The sequence below is a fragment of the Elgaria multicarinata genome, chromosome 9, assembly GCF_023053635.1.
Source record: "Elgaria multicarinata webbii isolate HBS135686 ecotype San Diego chromosome 9, rElgMul1.1.pri, whole genome shotgun sequence".
NCBI classification, from domain to species: domain Eukaryota; kingdom Metazoa; phylum Chordata; class Lepidosauria; order Squamata; family Anguidae; genus Elgaria; species Elgaria multicarinata.
In genome coordinates this window covers 40,731,876-40,746,504 of record NC_086179.1, presented here as the reverse complement: position 1 = coordinate 40,746,504, position 14,629 = coordinate 40,731,876, and the positions used below count along the sequence as shown (strand labels likewise).

General features: G+C 44.0%; 1 protein-coding gene across 1 annotated transcript in view; it reads left to right on the top strand.

Moving 5' to 3' along the window:
- Window positions 1–14,629, top strand: part of LOC134404095 (solute carrier family 23 member 1-like) — a 58,685-nt gene that overhangs the window by 16,689 nt on the left and 27,367 nt on the right. Inside the window, exons 2-3 of the mRNA XM_063134671.1 lie at window positions 6,816–6,895; window positions 10,973–11,131. Coding sequence (XP_062990741.1) covers window positions 6,845–6,895; window positions 10,973–11,131 — 210 coding nt within the window. The 5' untranslated portion in view covers window positions 6,816–6,844. The remainder of the gene's footprint in view (window positions 1–6,815; window positions 6,896–10,972; window positions 11,132–14,629) is intronic.

The following is a 14,629-nucleotide window of genomic DNA, read 5'->3' as shown; positions in this document are numbered from 1 at the left end:
TCTTTTTCTATCCCCCCCACCTCCCCCCACCCACTTTCTTCTTCTGATCCTGGTTCTTCTAAGTAAGCAGGGTAATTGTCAGAAAATAATATCAATATCTGGGTGGCGCATTTTTGCTGGGGTTGCAACCTGTCTGGGCGGATCTCCTATTGATTACTTAGTCAAGACTGCCGATGCACATTCCATTCCATTTGTTCAGTTTCTGCCACAGGCAGCCTTCATTGCTCCATTCAGTTCTCATCGCCTTTATCTTTCATGCTGCATTTGGACTTCTCAATAAACTAAGGATGAGAATGAGCCTAGCTTTCCTCTAGGGTCACATGCTTCCCCTCTCTCCCCTACTCCCCATCCACCCACCCCAGCATAGACCTGATGAGTTTAGAAGCTTTGGCTTCTTATTTCAATTAGCCACAGTTTAGCATTGCATCCCAACTCAAAACTGTGGTTAACCTTGACTATGGTTTGTTTGAAGTAAGCCAGCTTTTTAAACCTACTTAAAGTTGGCTTATATCAAATAAACCATATTTAAGAATAGCCACCGTTTGTTGGATTTGAATGGCGTGACAATCTCTAGGTAATCAAAAACAAAAGTAAAAGCTTCCAACATCCTCCTTGCAGCAATGCTGGAGTAAGTGGGGAGGATGCGCGTTTAAGATTGGGAAAGGAGTACGGCAGGGTTGTATACTCTCACCTTACCTATTCAACTTGTATGCAGAACACATCATGCGACGTGCTGGGCTTGACGAATCCAAGGCTGGAGTTAAAATCGCAGGAAGAAACATTAACAATCTCAGATATGCAGATGACACCACTTTGATGGCTGAAAGCGAGGAGGAGCTGAGGAGCCTTATGACGAAGGTGAAAGAAGAAAGTGCAAAAGCTGGGTTGCAGTTAAACCTCAAAAAAACCAAGATTATGGCAACCAGTTTGATTGATAACTGGCAAATAGAGGGAGAAAACGTGGAGGCAGTGACAGACTTTGTATTTCTGGGCGCAAAGCTTACTGCAGACGCTGACTGCAGCTAGGAAGTCAGAAGACGTTTACTTCTTGGGAGGAGAGCAATGACAAATCTTGATAAAATAGTTAAGAGCAGAGACACCACACTGACAACAAAAGTCCGCATAGTTAAAGCAATGGTATTCCCCCTATGGCTGCGAGAGCTGGACCATAAGGAAAGCTGAGCGAAGGAAGATAGATGCTTCTGAACTGTGGTGTTGGAGGAAAATTCTGAGAGTGCCTTGGACTGCAAGAAGATCAAACCAGTCCATACTCCAGGAAATAAAGCCAGACTGCTCACTTGAGGAAATGGTATTAAAGGCAAAACTGAAGTACTTTGGCCACATAATGAGAAGACAGGAGACCCTGGAGAAGAGGCTGATGCTAGGGAAAGTGGAAGGCAAAAGGAAGAGGGGCCGACCAAGGGCAAGATGGATGGATGATATTCTGGAGGTGACAGACTTGACCTTGGGGAAGCTGGGGGTGGCGACAGCCGACAGAAAGCTCTGGCGTGGGCTGGTCCATGAAGTCACGAAGAGTCGGAAGCAACTGAACGAATAAACAATATATATATATATATATATATATATATATATATATATATATTCTCCCATCACAATAAATCATGGCTTCTTGTGACTTCGGAATGCAGTAACTGAAAGAGTTCTTTGAGTTCAGTATAGTAGCAGAATGACAAAATAACTGGTTGGGCTGATGTGTGTGAAGAAATGTAGAATCAGTGAAGAAATGTAGAATCAGAAACCATATAATATAGTGTTAGGAAGCAGGAAAGAATATTCCTATTCTGTCTTGTGTTCGCATAGTTGATCAGGTGTATCAAAGTCACATAATTTTGTTTAGCAATCTTGGATGACTGGATTAACTGTTAGTTGCATAACAAAGCATTATCTATTCAGACCTAATGCTTTGACACTAGTGCTTGAGGAATGTGGAGTACTGAGTGTATGATTCTTCAAGAGCACGGACCGAGCAAAGTAAGTGGTAATCCTCAGTGCAGAACTCCGTTTTCTGTGGATCTCAGAACAACTGGAGCTGGGGGGAACAGTAAGTTGTTTTGGATGGTGCTTGAAAGAGTGGGTGGTGCTACTTTGAAGAGATGCTGGAAGGGGTTTGCATAATCCCTGCTTGATACCTCAAAATTCCGAGTTGGCTGAATAAGGGTTTGGATATGGGGTTTTCTTTTATGACCGTCAAGACCAGAATAGAGTATACAAAACAACAAATAAATAAATAAATAAAATAAAATCAGAATATGTTACACTAAATAAGGGGAAAAAAACCTACATTTAACTGATTTCATAGAGGGTTCAATTTTTCTTGGTACGTAATTTGTATTACCCAGCCACAGAATTTTAATGTTTTTAGTGCAAAAACCACAGCCCCAATAATAGGCTTTTGTAGGTTGCTGCAGGAAATCTCTTAGCCTTTGTTGGTCTGTAGTCAACTATTGCAGTTTGATTTAATGGTTTGCGATTCCATGAATGAAATGTATGCTAAGTTCTATTTTGAGACAAGGGTATCATAATGGTGTAGCTTCCCAGGGGAAAATTTCTAGCCTTCCAGGTGTGTGGTCTACAAACCCATCATCCCCACCTACCCTAGCAAGGGATGATGGAAGTTGTAATCCAAAACATCTGGAGGACTCCAAGTTGGGGACACCTGCTTCTTGTGTATCATTTGGGCTACTTAAGCTGCAATACTCAGAGAACTACATTGGAGTTAGAATATAGGATGTTACCTTCTGGAATCTGTATAGTGGAGCCCAGCTCAGTCCTGTGATTCTTTTTCCTGCCTTTTAGTGTGTGTGTGTGTGTGTGTGTGTGTGGTGGTGGTGGTGCAATTTGAAGCAGAAGACTGGTGTGCAAAGAAGTTTCTTCACTCCCTATTCCTCTCAAATTTTCCACTGACCCCCCTCCGCTCTCCAGTTGCTTCTACCACTATAGGAGAGAAGGGCCCGATCTACACCAAGCAGGATATAACACTTTAAAAATGTTATGAAAATGGTATATGTAATGTGTCCTGGGCCTGAACAGTTTTCATAACTATTATAAACCGTTATAAGCGGTAGCGTAGATCCTGCCAAGGGTACTTATAACCATGAGGGTAAAAGCAAGTGGGGACATATAGGCTGCTTTTCAGTGGACAAATGGCTGAGAGGTAAGAATTAACCCTTCTCCTTCCACCCCAGTCTTTAAATTTAAAAAGTGGGGTGGGTGGGTGTAGAAAGATACTACCCGTGATGCACTTCAGCACATGGTTTCTTCAATTCTAGGACACACTGTTTCAAAGGGAGGGTTCACATGTACCGCTGAAATATGGTTTAGCCCTACTATGTGTGCAAGCAGAAAGGAACCCAAGGAAAGCCTCAGGCAGGCTCACTCCCGTCTCCTCTGACTCCTCCCACACGGCTGGGAGGAGGAATTTCTCGCTTGTCATTGCATTTGTTTATTCGTTCAGTCGTTTCCGACTCTTCGTGACTTCATGGACCAGCCCACGCCAGAGCTTTCTGTCGGCTGTCGCCACCCCTAGCTTCCCCAAGGTCAAGTCTGTCACCTCCAGAATATCATCCATCCATCTTGCCCTTGCCCTTGCCCTTCCTTTTGCCTTCCACTTTCCCTAGCATCAGCCTCTTCTGCAGGGTATCCTGTCTTCTCGTTATGTGGCCAAAGTACTTCAGTTTTGCCTTTAATACCATTCCCTCAAGTGAGCAGTCTGGCTTTATTTCCTGGAGTATGGACTGGTTTGATCTTCTTGCAGTCCAAGGCACTCTCAGAATTTTCCTCCAACACCACAGTTCAAAAGCATCTATCTTCCTTCGCTCAGCTTTCCTTATGGTCCAGCTCTCGCAGCCATAGGTTACCACGGGGAATACCATTGCTTTAACTATGCGGACCTTTGTTGTCAGTGTGGTGTCTCTGCTCTTAACTATTTTATCAAGATTTGTCATTGCTCTCCTCCCAAGAAGTAAACGTCTTCTGATTTCCTGGCTGCAGTCAGCGTCTGCAGGAATCTTTGCGCCCAGAAATACAAAGTCTGTCACTGCCTCCACATTTTCTCCCTCTATTTGCCAGTTATCAGTCAAGCTGATTGCCATAATCTTGGTTTTTTTGAGGTTTAACTGCAACCCAGCTTTTGCACTTTCTTCTTTCACCTTTGTCATAAGGCTCCTCAGCTCCTCCTCGCTTTCAGCCATCAAAGTGGTGTCATCTGCATATCTGAGATTGTTAATGTTTCTTCCTGCGATTTTAACTCCAGCCTTGGATTCGTCAAGCCCAGCACGTCGCATGATGTGTTCTGCATACAAGTTGAATAGGTAAGGTGAGAGTATACAACCCTGCCGTACTCCTTTCCCAATCTTAAACCAGTCCGTTGTTCCGTGGTCTGTTCTTACCGTTGCTACTTGTTCATTATACAGATTCCTCAGGAGGCAGACAAGATGACTTGGTATCCCCATACCACCAAGAACTTGCCACAGTTTGTTATGATCCACACAGTCAAAGGCTTTAGAATAGTCGATAAAACAGAAATAGATGTTTTTCTGGAACTCCCTGGCTTTCTCCATTATCCAGCGGATATTGGCAATTTGGTCTCTAGTTCCTCTGCCTTTTCTAAACCCAGCTTGTACATCTGGCAATTCTCGCTCCATGAATTGCTGGAGTCTACCTTGCAGGATCTTGAGCATTACCTTGCTGGCATGTGAAATAAGTGCCACTGTCTGATAGTAGGAACATTCTTTAGTGTTTCCCTGACCCATGAATTGTGGTTTAAAAGAAAAACTAGCCAATTGTTCAATGAGCCAATTGCAAGCCCCAAATTTATTTAGCTAGCTTGTTGAACCAATTTGAGTATCTTTTAAACCACTGTTCCTGGTTGACGTATAACGACAAGCCATAAATCAGCAAAAGTGAAACAGAATCCTCATTTATTCTTCCTCCCAGCCATGGAGGAGTAAAAGGAGAGGAGAAAAGGGAGTGCTCAAGGCCCGCATCTTGGGCAGGCTCCTTTCTGCTCAGGCACATAGCGCTGAACTATGGTTCAGTGCAATCTTCCCCGCTTGGTGCCCTCCAGATGTTTTGAACAACTCCTAGCATTCCTGACCACTGGCCTTGCTGACCAGGGGCCGAGGGGAGTTGAACGGCAAAACATTGGAGCTCACCAGGTTGGGGATGACTGGTTCAGCATTGCATGCGAAGAGAGTCATTGCCTTGTTGTCATTTTGAAGCAGCAAGCATGGTTGCCCCTCACATTTGTAACCAACACCGGACGTTAAACTGGAACGGGACATACACCTGGCATTTATTTATCATTTACTGTATAACTGAAGTTCTCTGGGCAGTGTACAATACATTAAAAGCATAGGGCAGTATCCAACTGTGTCATAGCACATGTGGTTTTGCATTATGCTTTTGCAATGCACTGTGCAATTGTTTTGCGCCAGTTGTGCAACCCCATTGTGAATTGCCTTGCTTAACTGGTTGCACAAATGTAATGGCAAACACTTTCACAGCCGAAACATTCAGCGTAGCTCCACTAGCACTATTTGGATGTGTGGAGTATCACAGTTGGATACTGCCCATAATTACAAATATTAAAACAAGGAATAAAAACAGCACAGAAAAACAAAAACAAATTAAAACTAGTAGCAGAATAAAATACTAAAAGCACTAACCCATCCCCTCCCCTCCTTTCTTAAAATGCCTGGGAGAAAAAAAGGTCTTCGCCTGGCACCAAAAAGACCAGAATGTAGGCTCCAGGAGAGCCTCTCTGGGGAGAGCATTCCCCCACACAGGGTGCCATGACTGAAAAGGCCCTCTCTCTTGTTGCCACCCACCTCACCTCATTTGGCGGGAGTACCTTGAGGAGAGCCTCAGACAATTGTCTTAGTGTCTTAGGTAAACATGGGTGTCTTATTTAAGCTGCATCTGTCACTGGCATTCCAGGGTTCTAAGGCTCTGTCTTACTCATAAATGTGCGAACTCCAAACTAAGTAATCCATTCTTTCTCTATTTGCGTTATTGGAAGAATAGCGGTATTGGTGGTAAAGTTTTCAAACAGTGTGTTCTAAGTCAAATTTACATGGCAAAATGCAATTTTTAGTCACTTAATTCCCTCCACTCTCTGTGTTACTAATAATGGGTGCTGTTGGATGTACGTAGAGGGAGGTAGAGGTAGAGGGAGTGACTCGTCCCAAGTGAGCATATGCAAGGATAATAAAAGGAGGCAATAAAAATAAGATAGTTTACCAGCAAAGCAAAAATATTCCTAGTGTAGCAAGGACAGGATTCAAGTACGGATGCAAAGCTTTGGAATTTCCTTCCCCTTTCTCATAGTAAGCAATTGCTGCCTTTCCCCCCCCCCCCTTTTTTTTTCCTGGTTTTTTGTTTGCTTTTTTTGCTTTTTTCCAATGGTGAATTAAAACTGAAAATAGATAAATCTCTGTTAGTCAACATGAAATATTTATCAGTGTAAGAAGTGAGTGCTCCATAGGTTTGTATGAAAAACTGTGGCATCCATTTAAAAATGTGCACTTTCAATGACTTATTCACTACTCTGTCTCAAGCGAGGCAAGGATGTTTCAAAACTTGTTCCTGAATAATTGAATGGAAAGAGAGAAAATGATTTCAGCAAGCTAGTGAAGAGGGACATTCCTTTGCAGTAATTCTCACATGAATGCCTGAAAGTGAATTTGGACCTCTTGTGAGTCATTTGATTTCTCTCATTGCTGCTTGTTCAGGAGTTGAAGCATGAGGCTTTTAATGGACATCTCTTCTCTCCTTTTTCTCTGCTTTTTTTCAAGGAAGTCTCTGAAGAAACGTTGAAGTGGCGATGACCCCCTCAGACAAAGACCCAAACGGAGTAGACAATCCCAGTTTTATAGTAAGTCTTGTGTTTTCGTTTTAAATCAGACGCCAGCATTATAAGCTTTATTTAATCAAACAAGAATAGGTAATAGGGAGGAGAGAAATGGACAGAGCGAGCAATGTTAGGTTATGCTTGCAATAAGCAGGATTTGGATTTATTGTAAAAATTAGATAAATATTTTTCCCTGCTGTGGGACCTGTCTTTAATACATTGTTAGCATTTTAACACATTTGGATAGTCTTATGTGTTTTGCACACTCCTCTTTCTTTTTCCCACCCTGCACTCATTACATGCCTTCAACAGGTCCTAAGCCTGCAATCCCAGGCACGCTTACTTGGGAGTAAGTCTCATTGTGGGTCTTAATATGTTTCATAGGATTGGGCTACATATATAGTGAGTCTGGTGGAGGGGGGGGAAGAATGCATGTATGCACACAGAGGGATAAAAACAAGGACAGTAAGTGTATGTGTGCCTGCCTGCCTGCTTGTGTAAGATACAGAGCAGTAGAGGCTGGTGGCCTTGATGTTAGTGGAGTGGTGAATCAGCTCCTGGTTTCAGTCAGAACTTTAAAAGACTGTCACACCTTGGATAGCTCCTTTACAGTTCATGGTGCCACCAGCGTCCACTGACACAGAGGTAATATCTAGTGGCCCAGCAGTTCAAGAAGCACGAAGTGCTTTCATATGACTTCAAAGAAGGGATCATAGCTCAAAGGTAGAGCTTGTGGTTTGATCTTGGGACACTGTGCTGACAATCTCAAGTTAAAGGGACTCATGGGGAGCTGGGGAACCGCCTCCGATTGGAGATGCTTTGCCAGAGACTCTAGAGGTGGGGGCAGGCAATGTGCTGCCCATGCACACCCATGCACCCACTGGACGCCTTTCCTGGCACCTGCCGAGGGGCCTTCACCCCTCCCACTTAAAACAAATCACAGGTTTCTGTTGGTGCTGAAAGCTGTGGACGCAAAGGAGTTGTTTAGGGGCTTAGACCGTAGCTCTGTCTTGAACTTAGTCTTTCGGGCAGGTGACTTGTCCTTTGCCAGGCCTCCCATGGCTGCCATTTTTGTGGTGGTGTCCAGGACCCTTTCTCAAACTGCCAGACGTGCCCACAGCCCCAAAAGGAGACCCACTCCTGCCCTAGAGAGCCACTACCAGTCCAGAACTGGGCTAAATGGACCAACAGCCTAACTCTTCATGGGCAGGTTCACATATTTGCATGTTCAACTTTCCTCCATCCTAAAGCCCTCACATTTGTTTTACTGTGAATTTTTAAGGGATCTCAAGGTGGCTGTTCAATGAGATTTTTCTGTTTAGGCTTCCAATACCAAATCGCTTCGCTCCCAGCAAGTCCTGTAAATCAAGGCCTCCTGATGTTTGGAAAGAGCCCAAGTCACAAGCAAAAAAATCTAATGCCAAAAAGGATTAATAAAAATGCACAGATTGTATTTTAGGTGTGCTGTGGAAATAAATAGTGGCTGGAGTGGTAGCAATAATATTTCAGGCTGTTCTCCATGTACCCCCAGTGCAGGAGGTGTGTCCTGCTGCGATCACAAGGGATGCTACTTTTTTGGGACTGTGGAATACCCTCCCCATAGAGCAGAGATGGGGATCCTCTGGCCATGGGGCAATTTGGTTCAGCAGGCCAGAATGCAGGGCCTTGGCTGAGGCCACACCCCTTCAGGGGAGAGGAAGTCCTGCTGGCATCACTGACCCCAATTGGAAGACTGAATGGTGTCCTAACGGGAATCCCCCTTGTTAACTCCACTCACTGATCGGACATAACACCAGAGATTCCCTTAATGTGCTGCTTGCAATTTGAGAGGGCAAGCATCATACTGTGCTTTACCTGCTCCATGTCCTTCCCAAAGAGTAACAGACAAAGTTGTCCTAGCCAAGATGCTGGCCAGAGGAGTGGTCCTTCACCTGGCAATCTTTTGGGGGGCAGGTCAAAAATCCCCCCGCCCAGTCCTTGTTAGCCTGTTTAGTGTTGCTGCTCTTCAATAGTTATTAAGGTGATGATGATGTTTATTATTGCATTATTGTCATTATTGTTTTTTGCTTTTGTTTTTAATTTTGGATGGTAGTTAATTGGCCATGCCTTTGTACACTGCCCTGGTACATTGGTAAGGATGAAGGGCGGTTTAGAAATACTTCAGTAAAATAAATACATGAACAAAGCTGAATAATGGGAGATTCAGGAGAGACAAAAGAAATACTTCTGCACAGACCACATTGTCAGACTATAGAATTCTCCACCACAAGGCGTAGTGATGGCTACCAACTTGTGTGGCTTGAAAAGACAAATCCATGGAGAATAAGGCTATCAGTGGCAACTAGTCTTGATGGCTATATCTTACCTTCGGGATCAGATGCACTATGCCTGTGTACACCAGTAACTGGGGAACATGGGTGGGAGGGTGCTAAATGTGCTCATGTCCTCCTTGTGGGATTCCCATGACCATCTGGTGAGCCACTGTGGGGACAAAATGCTGGGCTAGAGAGGCCTTTGGTCTGATCCAGCAGAGCTTTTCTTATGTTCTTATTGTTAACCACATGTATAACCTACCCTTCCTCCAAAGTGCTTAAGACAGCATGTACATGAGTTTATCAACATGAACATTTTGTTAGTATTATTAATCACAAGTGGGACCCATGGAGTGCTCCTTTTCAGCATTCCAGCCAGCCATGCCCTCTTCTAGGGTACTCCATTGTATTCCCCCCCCCCCCGTCCCCTGCTCTAACAGACAATTAACATTTCATGGCAGTCCTGCCTCATTATGCTGGTTCTTTGCCCCCTTAGATTCCCCCCCTCCCTAAAGCATTTTTGTACTTGTGCACACCTTGGTTTCCCTATAAGCTCGCTGAAACCTCCTCCTTGTTTCTTATAAGAACATAGGAAGCTACCTACCTTATATTGGCCCAGTTTGCACAACACACTGGGCTCACCATGGGTTATTTAACTCATGGTGAGCCGTGGCATGTGCTGTGTGCCATTTTGAATATGCAGCTCCTGATGGGGTTGCAGCGGGTTCACGTGACATACCCCAACCCCATCAGGAGTTGCATATTTAAAATGCACATAACCCACGGTGAGCCTGACATGTTGTGCGAACTGAGTTACTGAGTCAGACTATTGGTCCAGTGGTATTGTCACCACTGGCTAGCAGCAGCTCTTCAGGATTTCAGGCAGGGTTTTTTTCCTACCTGGAAATACTGAGGATTGAATTTGGGGCCTCCTGCATGCAAAGCATGTGCTCTACCACTGAGCCAGAGCCCTGCAGTGGCCCTGTTTTGACTAGTAAATTCTCTATTAGAGGTAGTCATATTAATGCAAATTCATTGAAGAGAATGCTTGACAGCCTCTCTTTTGTCCCTCATAGCAACTGTGTGAAGCAGATCTTTGGTTTCTGTATTTTACACAACGGAAACTGTCTGAAAACAATAATCAGTGCTGGGATGAATCAAAAGGCCCACACCCAAGGCCATGCTGGCTCTCAAACCTTCTGCATATTTAACAACGCATCTCTGCTTCTCATAGCCGTGGATCTTACAGTGTCACTGGCGGCTTTCTCCCTCCTCCCTCATAACTGCCCTTGTTACATGAGAAATAAAAACCGACCTCTTTGGCAGCAGAGAAATCAGCTCAAGCTCTTTACCACCTTCCCATTTAGGATACACATTTAGTAGTAGCGTTATGCATGAGGCACATCATGCTGTGGAGAAAAGGCAGGGTAGATGAAATCTTCTCGATAGATCATTGTATGTTTGTTTTCTTAAATGTAGAGCTGTAGTGGCAGAGTTGGTTGTCTGCAATTTTTCTCTGCTGTTGGATCCAATTGAGTTAAACTGCTTTGAAGTAAGCTTGCCTACGGGATTAAAAATTACAAGGGCCTGTTCTGCAGATTTACCATCAAAACTGATCCACAGATAACTTGTTCCCCCGCCCCCAAGCTAGATAGTGACATAAGGACTGACTGGTCTAAAGAGGTGCGATAATTTATAAATACCTCCCAGAGAAGCAAATGGTGGTGCTCTGATGTCGTCATCTTCCAGTTCAAACACTAAGCAGAATGTTCTCCCTTGGTTTCAGCAGACTGATGAGGGAGGGCATTATTGTAACTTCACTGAAGCCGGTGCCACAGTTCCAGACTGTGAAGAAAAGCCGAAAGGCCGCAGCAAGGATCGCAGCAGAATTGCTTACACTGTCACAGAAATCCCTCCATGGTATCTTTGCATCTTCTTGGGAATTCAGGTGAGGCTTGAAAGAACGTGTCAGATGGTTTTTCTTAGCAGGAGTCTGTTGTATGACCAGGTGAACAAAACCATAGCTGAGAGAATTCATAATAAATTCTGGCATATTTAAAACCAGTTAACATGAAATTTGGATATATACTGTAATACTAAGGAGTCCAAGGGTGTCGTCGTCGTCCTCCTCCTCCTCCTTCTTCATAAAATGCCAAATTGATAGTGGCAGGAGCTCTGCTGTCAATTGTGGTTTGGAGGTTGGGTTCTCACAACACGCGAACCCACTCATTGTGGGCTGTTGTTGAACTGTGGGTTATCATGTTGCCTGAGCGCAGTGCATTTTCTGCAGGGTGGATTATTGTGTTGTTGTTTGTAGCACTTTTTCTGCAGGTTGTGTTAGTGTGTTGTTCGAATATAGCATGTTTTCCACAGGATTGCTTGTTAACCATGCAGTGATACCCACCCTGAACAACCCATCAACAAGCCATGGGTAGCTTGTTCAAGAAAAATAAACCACACTGCATGGTTAACAAACCACCCTGCAGAAAATGTGCTGCATTCAGACAACACAATAACCCACCCTGTGGAAAACACACTGTATTTCGACAACACACTAACTCACCCTGCAGAAAAAACACTGCATTCAAACAACACAATAGCCCATGTTGTGTGAACTCAGTCTCCAAAAGTGAGGACTGCACTATTAAAAGCCTGCACATTATTCAGTGATTTTTGGTTGGTTTTATTTTACTAAATCCAAGATCCTGATATCTTAATCATGCAGTCGTAAGAAACAGGTCCCATTGATTTCAATGAGACTTACTCCCTAGTAAAGTGGTCCCCAAAGTGGTGCCTGTGGGTAACTCTAATGGTGCCCATTATTTATTTATTTGTGTATTTATTTATATAGCACCAACAATGTACTTGGTGCTGTACAGAATATGCAAATAAAACAGCAATACCCACAAAAGGGCCCCTAACCTAGTGCCTGTGGGACTCCTGAAGTGTTCTAGTTCCCCCCTCCATTTTCAAAATATATGTACTTGGATTAGTATGATATGCATACAACTTTCTAGCAATTATGCATAGGCTTCTACAAAAGTGGACCAAATATCCAAATGACTATCCATTTGAAGGTGGCGTCCACATGTCACCCATTCAAATATTGAAAGTGTTGTAAAGTCCTCAATCCATTGCATTAGAGGTGGTGAGTGTTCATCCTTCCAATGTTGTAATATCAGTCTTTTAGCTTTGAAAAGGGTGCAGAGAATGACATTTGTTGCGGTATTTTGGATGATGTGGAATAAAAAGCAGGACATAACACCATAAAAGTGGTATATGGGATGTTTGATGTGCCCCAGCAGTTATCAGTGCACTTCAAAAACCGCTATAACACAGAAGTATAGATCTAGGCTTAGTATTACCATTTTATTTATTTATTTGACCCTTGCCCCTCATGGCTCATTACATCAAATAAGGAGGGGATCGCCGGCTGGGTCCAAGAGGTTGTAAATGCCTCCTTGAGAGAGGGAGTGGTGCCGGCCTCTTTAAAAGAAGCGGTGATTAGACCACTCCTGAAGAAGCCTAACCTAGACCCGGAGGATGTTAACAACTACAGGCTGGTGGCTAATATCCCCTTCCTGGGCAAGGTGCTTGAGTGGGCGGTTGCAGGACAACTCCAGGCACTCTTGAATGAAACGGATTATCTAGATCCATTTCAATCGGTTTTCAGGCCTGGTTTTGGAACAGAAACTGCCTTGGTCGCCCTGTGGGATGACCTCTGCCGGGAGAGAGACAGGGGGAGTGCGACCCTGCTGGTTCTCCTGGACCTCTCAGCGGCTTTTGATACCATCGACCATGGTATCCTTCTGGATAGGTTGTCTGAGCTGGGAGTTGGAGGTACTGCGTTGCAGTGGTTCCGCTCCTACTTGGATGGCTGATTCCAGAAAGTGGTGCTGGGGGATTATTGCTCTGTGCCGTGGCTCCTAAGCCATGGGGTTCCAGAGGGCTCTATCTTATCCCCTATGCTGTTTAACATATACATGAAGCCGCTGGGGGAGGTTATCCGGAGATGTGGACTGAGGTGTCATCAATATGTGGATGATACCCAGCTCTACCTTTCCTTTTCATCAAACCCAGGTGAGGCAGTGGCTGTTCTGAACCAGTGCCTGGGCACGGTAATGGACTGGATGAGGGCTAATAAACTGAAACTCAATCCAGACAAGACAGAGGTACTGTTAGCGGGTGGTTCATCTGTCCAGCGAGGTGATGTTTGCCCTGTCCTGGACGGGGTTGCACTCTCCCTAAAGGATCGGGTCCGTAGTTTGGGTGTGCTCTTGGATCCAGAACTGTCACTTGAGGCACAGGTGAACTCAGTGGCAAAGAGCACCTTTTATCAGCTTAGGCTGATATACCAACTGCGCTCTTATCTGGACAGAGATAGCCTAGCTACGGTTATCCATGCTCTGATAACCTCTCGTATGGATTACTGCAATGCTGCTGTTTTTATCTGGTTGAGCTTTTATATTGTATTTTATATTATGGTTTTATACTGTTGTTTTATACTTTGAATGTTTTTAATTTTTGTGAACCGCCCAGAGAGCTCCGGCTATTGGGCGGTATAGAAATGTAATAAATAAATAAATAAATAAATAATGCGTTATAAGTGGGGCTGCAACTTCAACTGGTACAAAACAGGGCAGCAGGGTTACTAACAGGGACTGGCCGACGAGACCACATCACGCCAGTCCTTTTCCAGCTTCATTGGCTGCCAGTCCAGGTCCGGGCCTGATTCAAAGTGCTGGTATTTACATTTAAAGCCCTAAATGGCTTGGGACCAGGCTATCTGAAGGAACGCCTCCTCCCATATGTACCTGCCCGGACCCTAAGGTCATCCTCAGGGGTCCTTCTCCGCGAGCCCCTGCCAAAGGAAGTGAGGCAGGTGGCTACCAGGAGGGCCTTCTCTGCTGTGGCACCCCGGCTGTGGAATGAGCTCCCTAAGGAGGTTTGCTTGGCACCTACATTATATGCTTTTAGACGCCAGGTGAAGACCTTTTTATTCTCCCAGCATTTTAACAGTCTATAAATAAATTTTAACTTGGTGTTTTAAATTCGTAATTTTGCATTGCTGCTGTTTTTATCTGATTGAGCTTTTATACTGTATTTTATATTATGGTTTTATACTGTTGTTTTATACTTTGAATGTTTTTAATTTTTGTGAACCACCCAGAGAGCTCTGGCTACTGGGCGGTATAGAAATGTAATAAATAAATAAATAAATTGTTTAGCCATTTCTACCCATCTTTTCTTTATAATAAATTGAAAGTGGCTTACAAAATTGCTGAAACAGCAAACAAAATAATACAAGCAATCCTATAATTAGGGTTAAATCCAGTTTAAAAACAGGGAGTTTACAAACAACATTAAACTGCATAAAAAGCTTGGCAGAATAAAGGTCTTAGCTGCATACTGAAGGGCCTGATCCAAAGCATGTTTAGATAGAAAA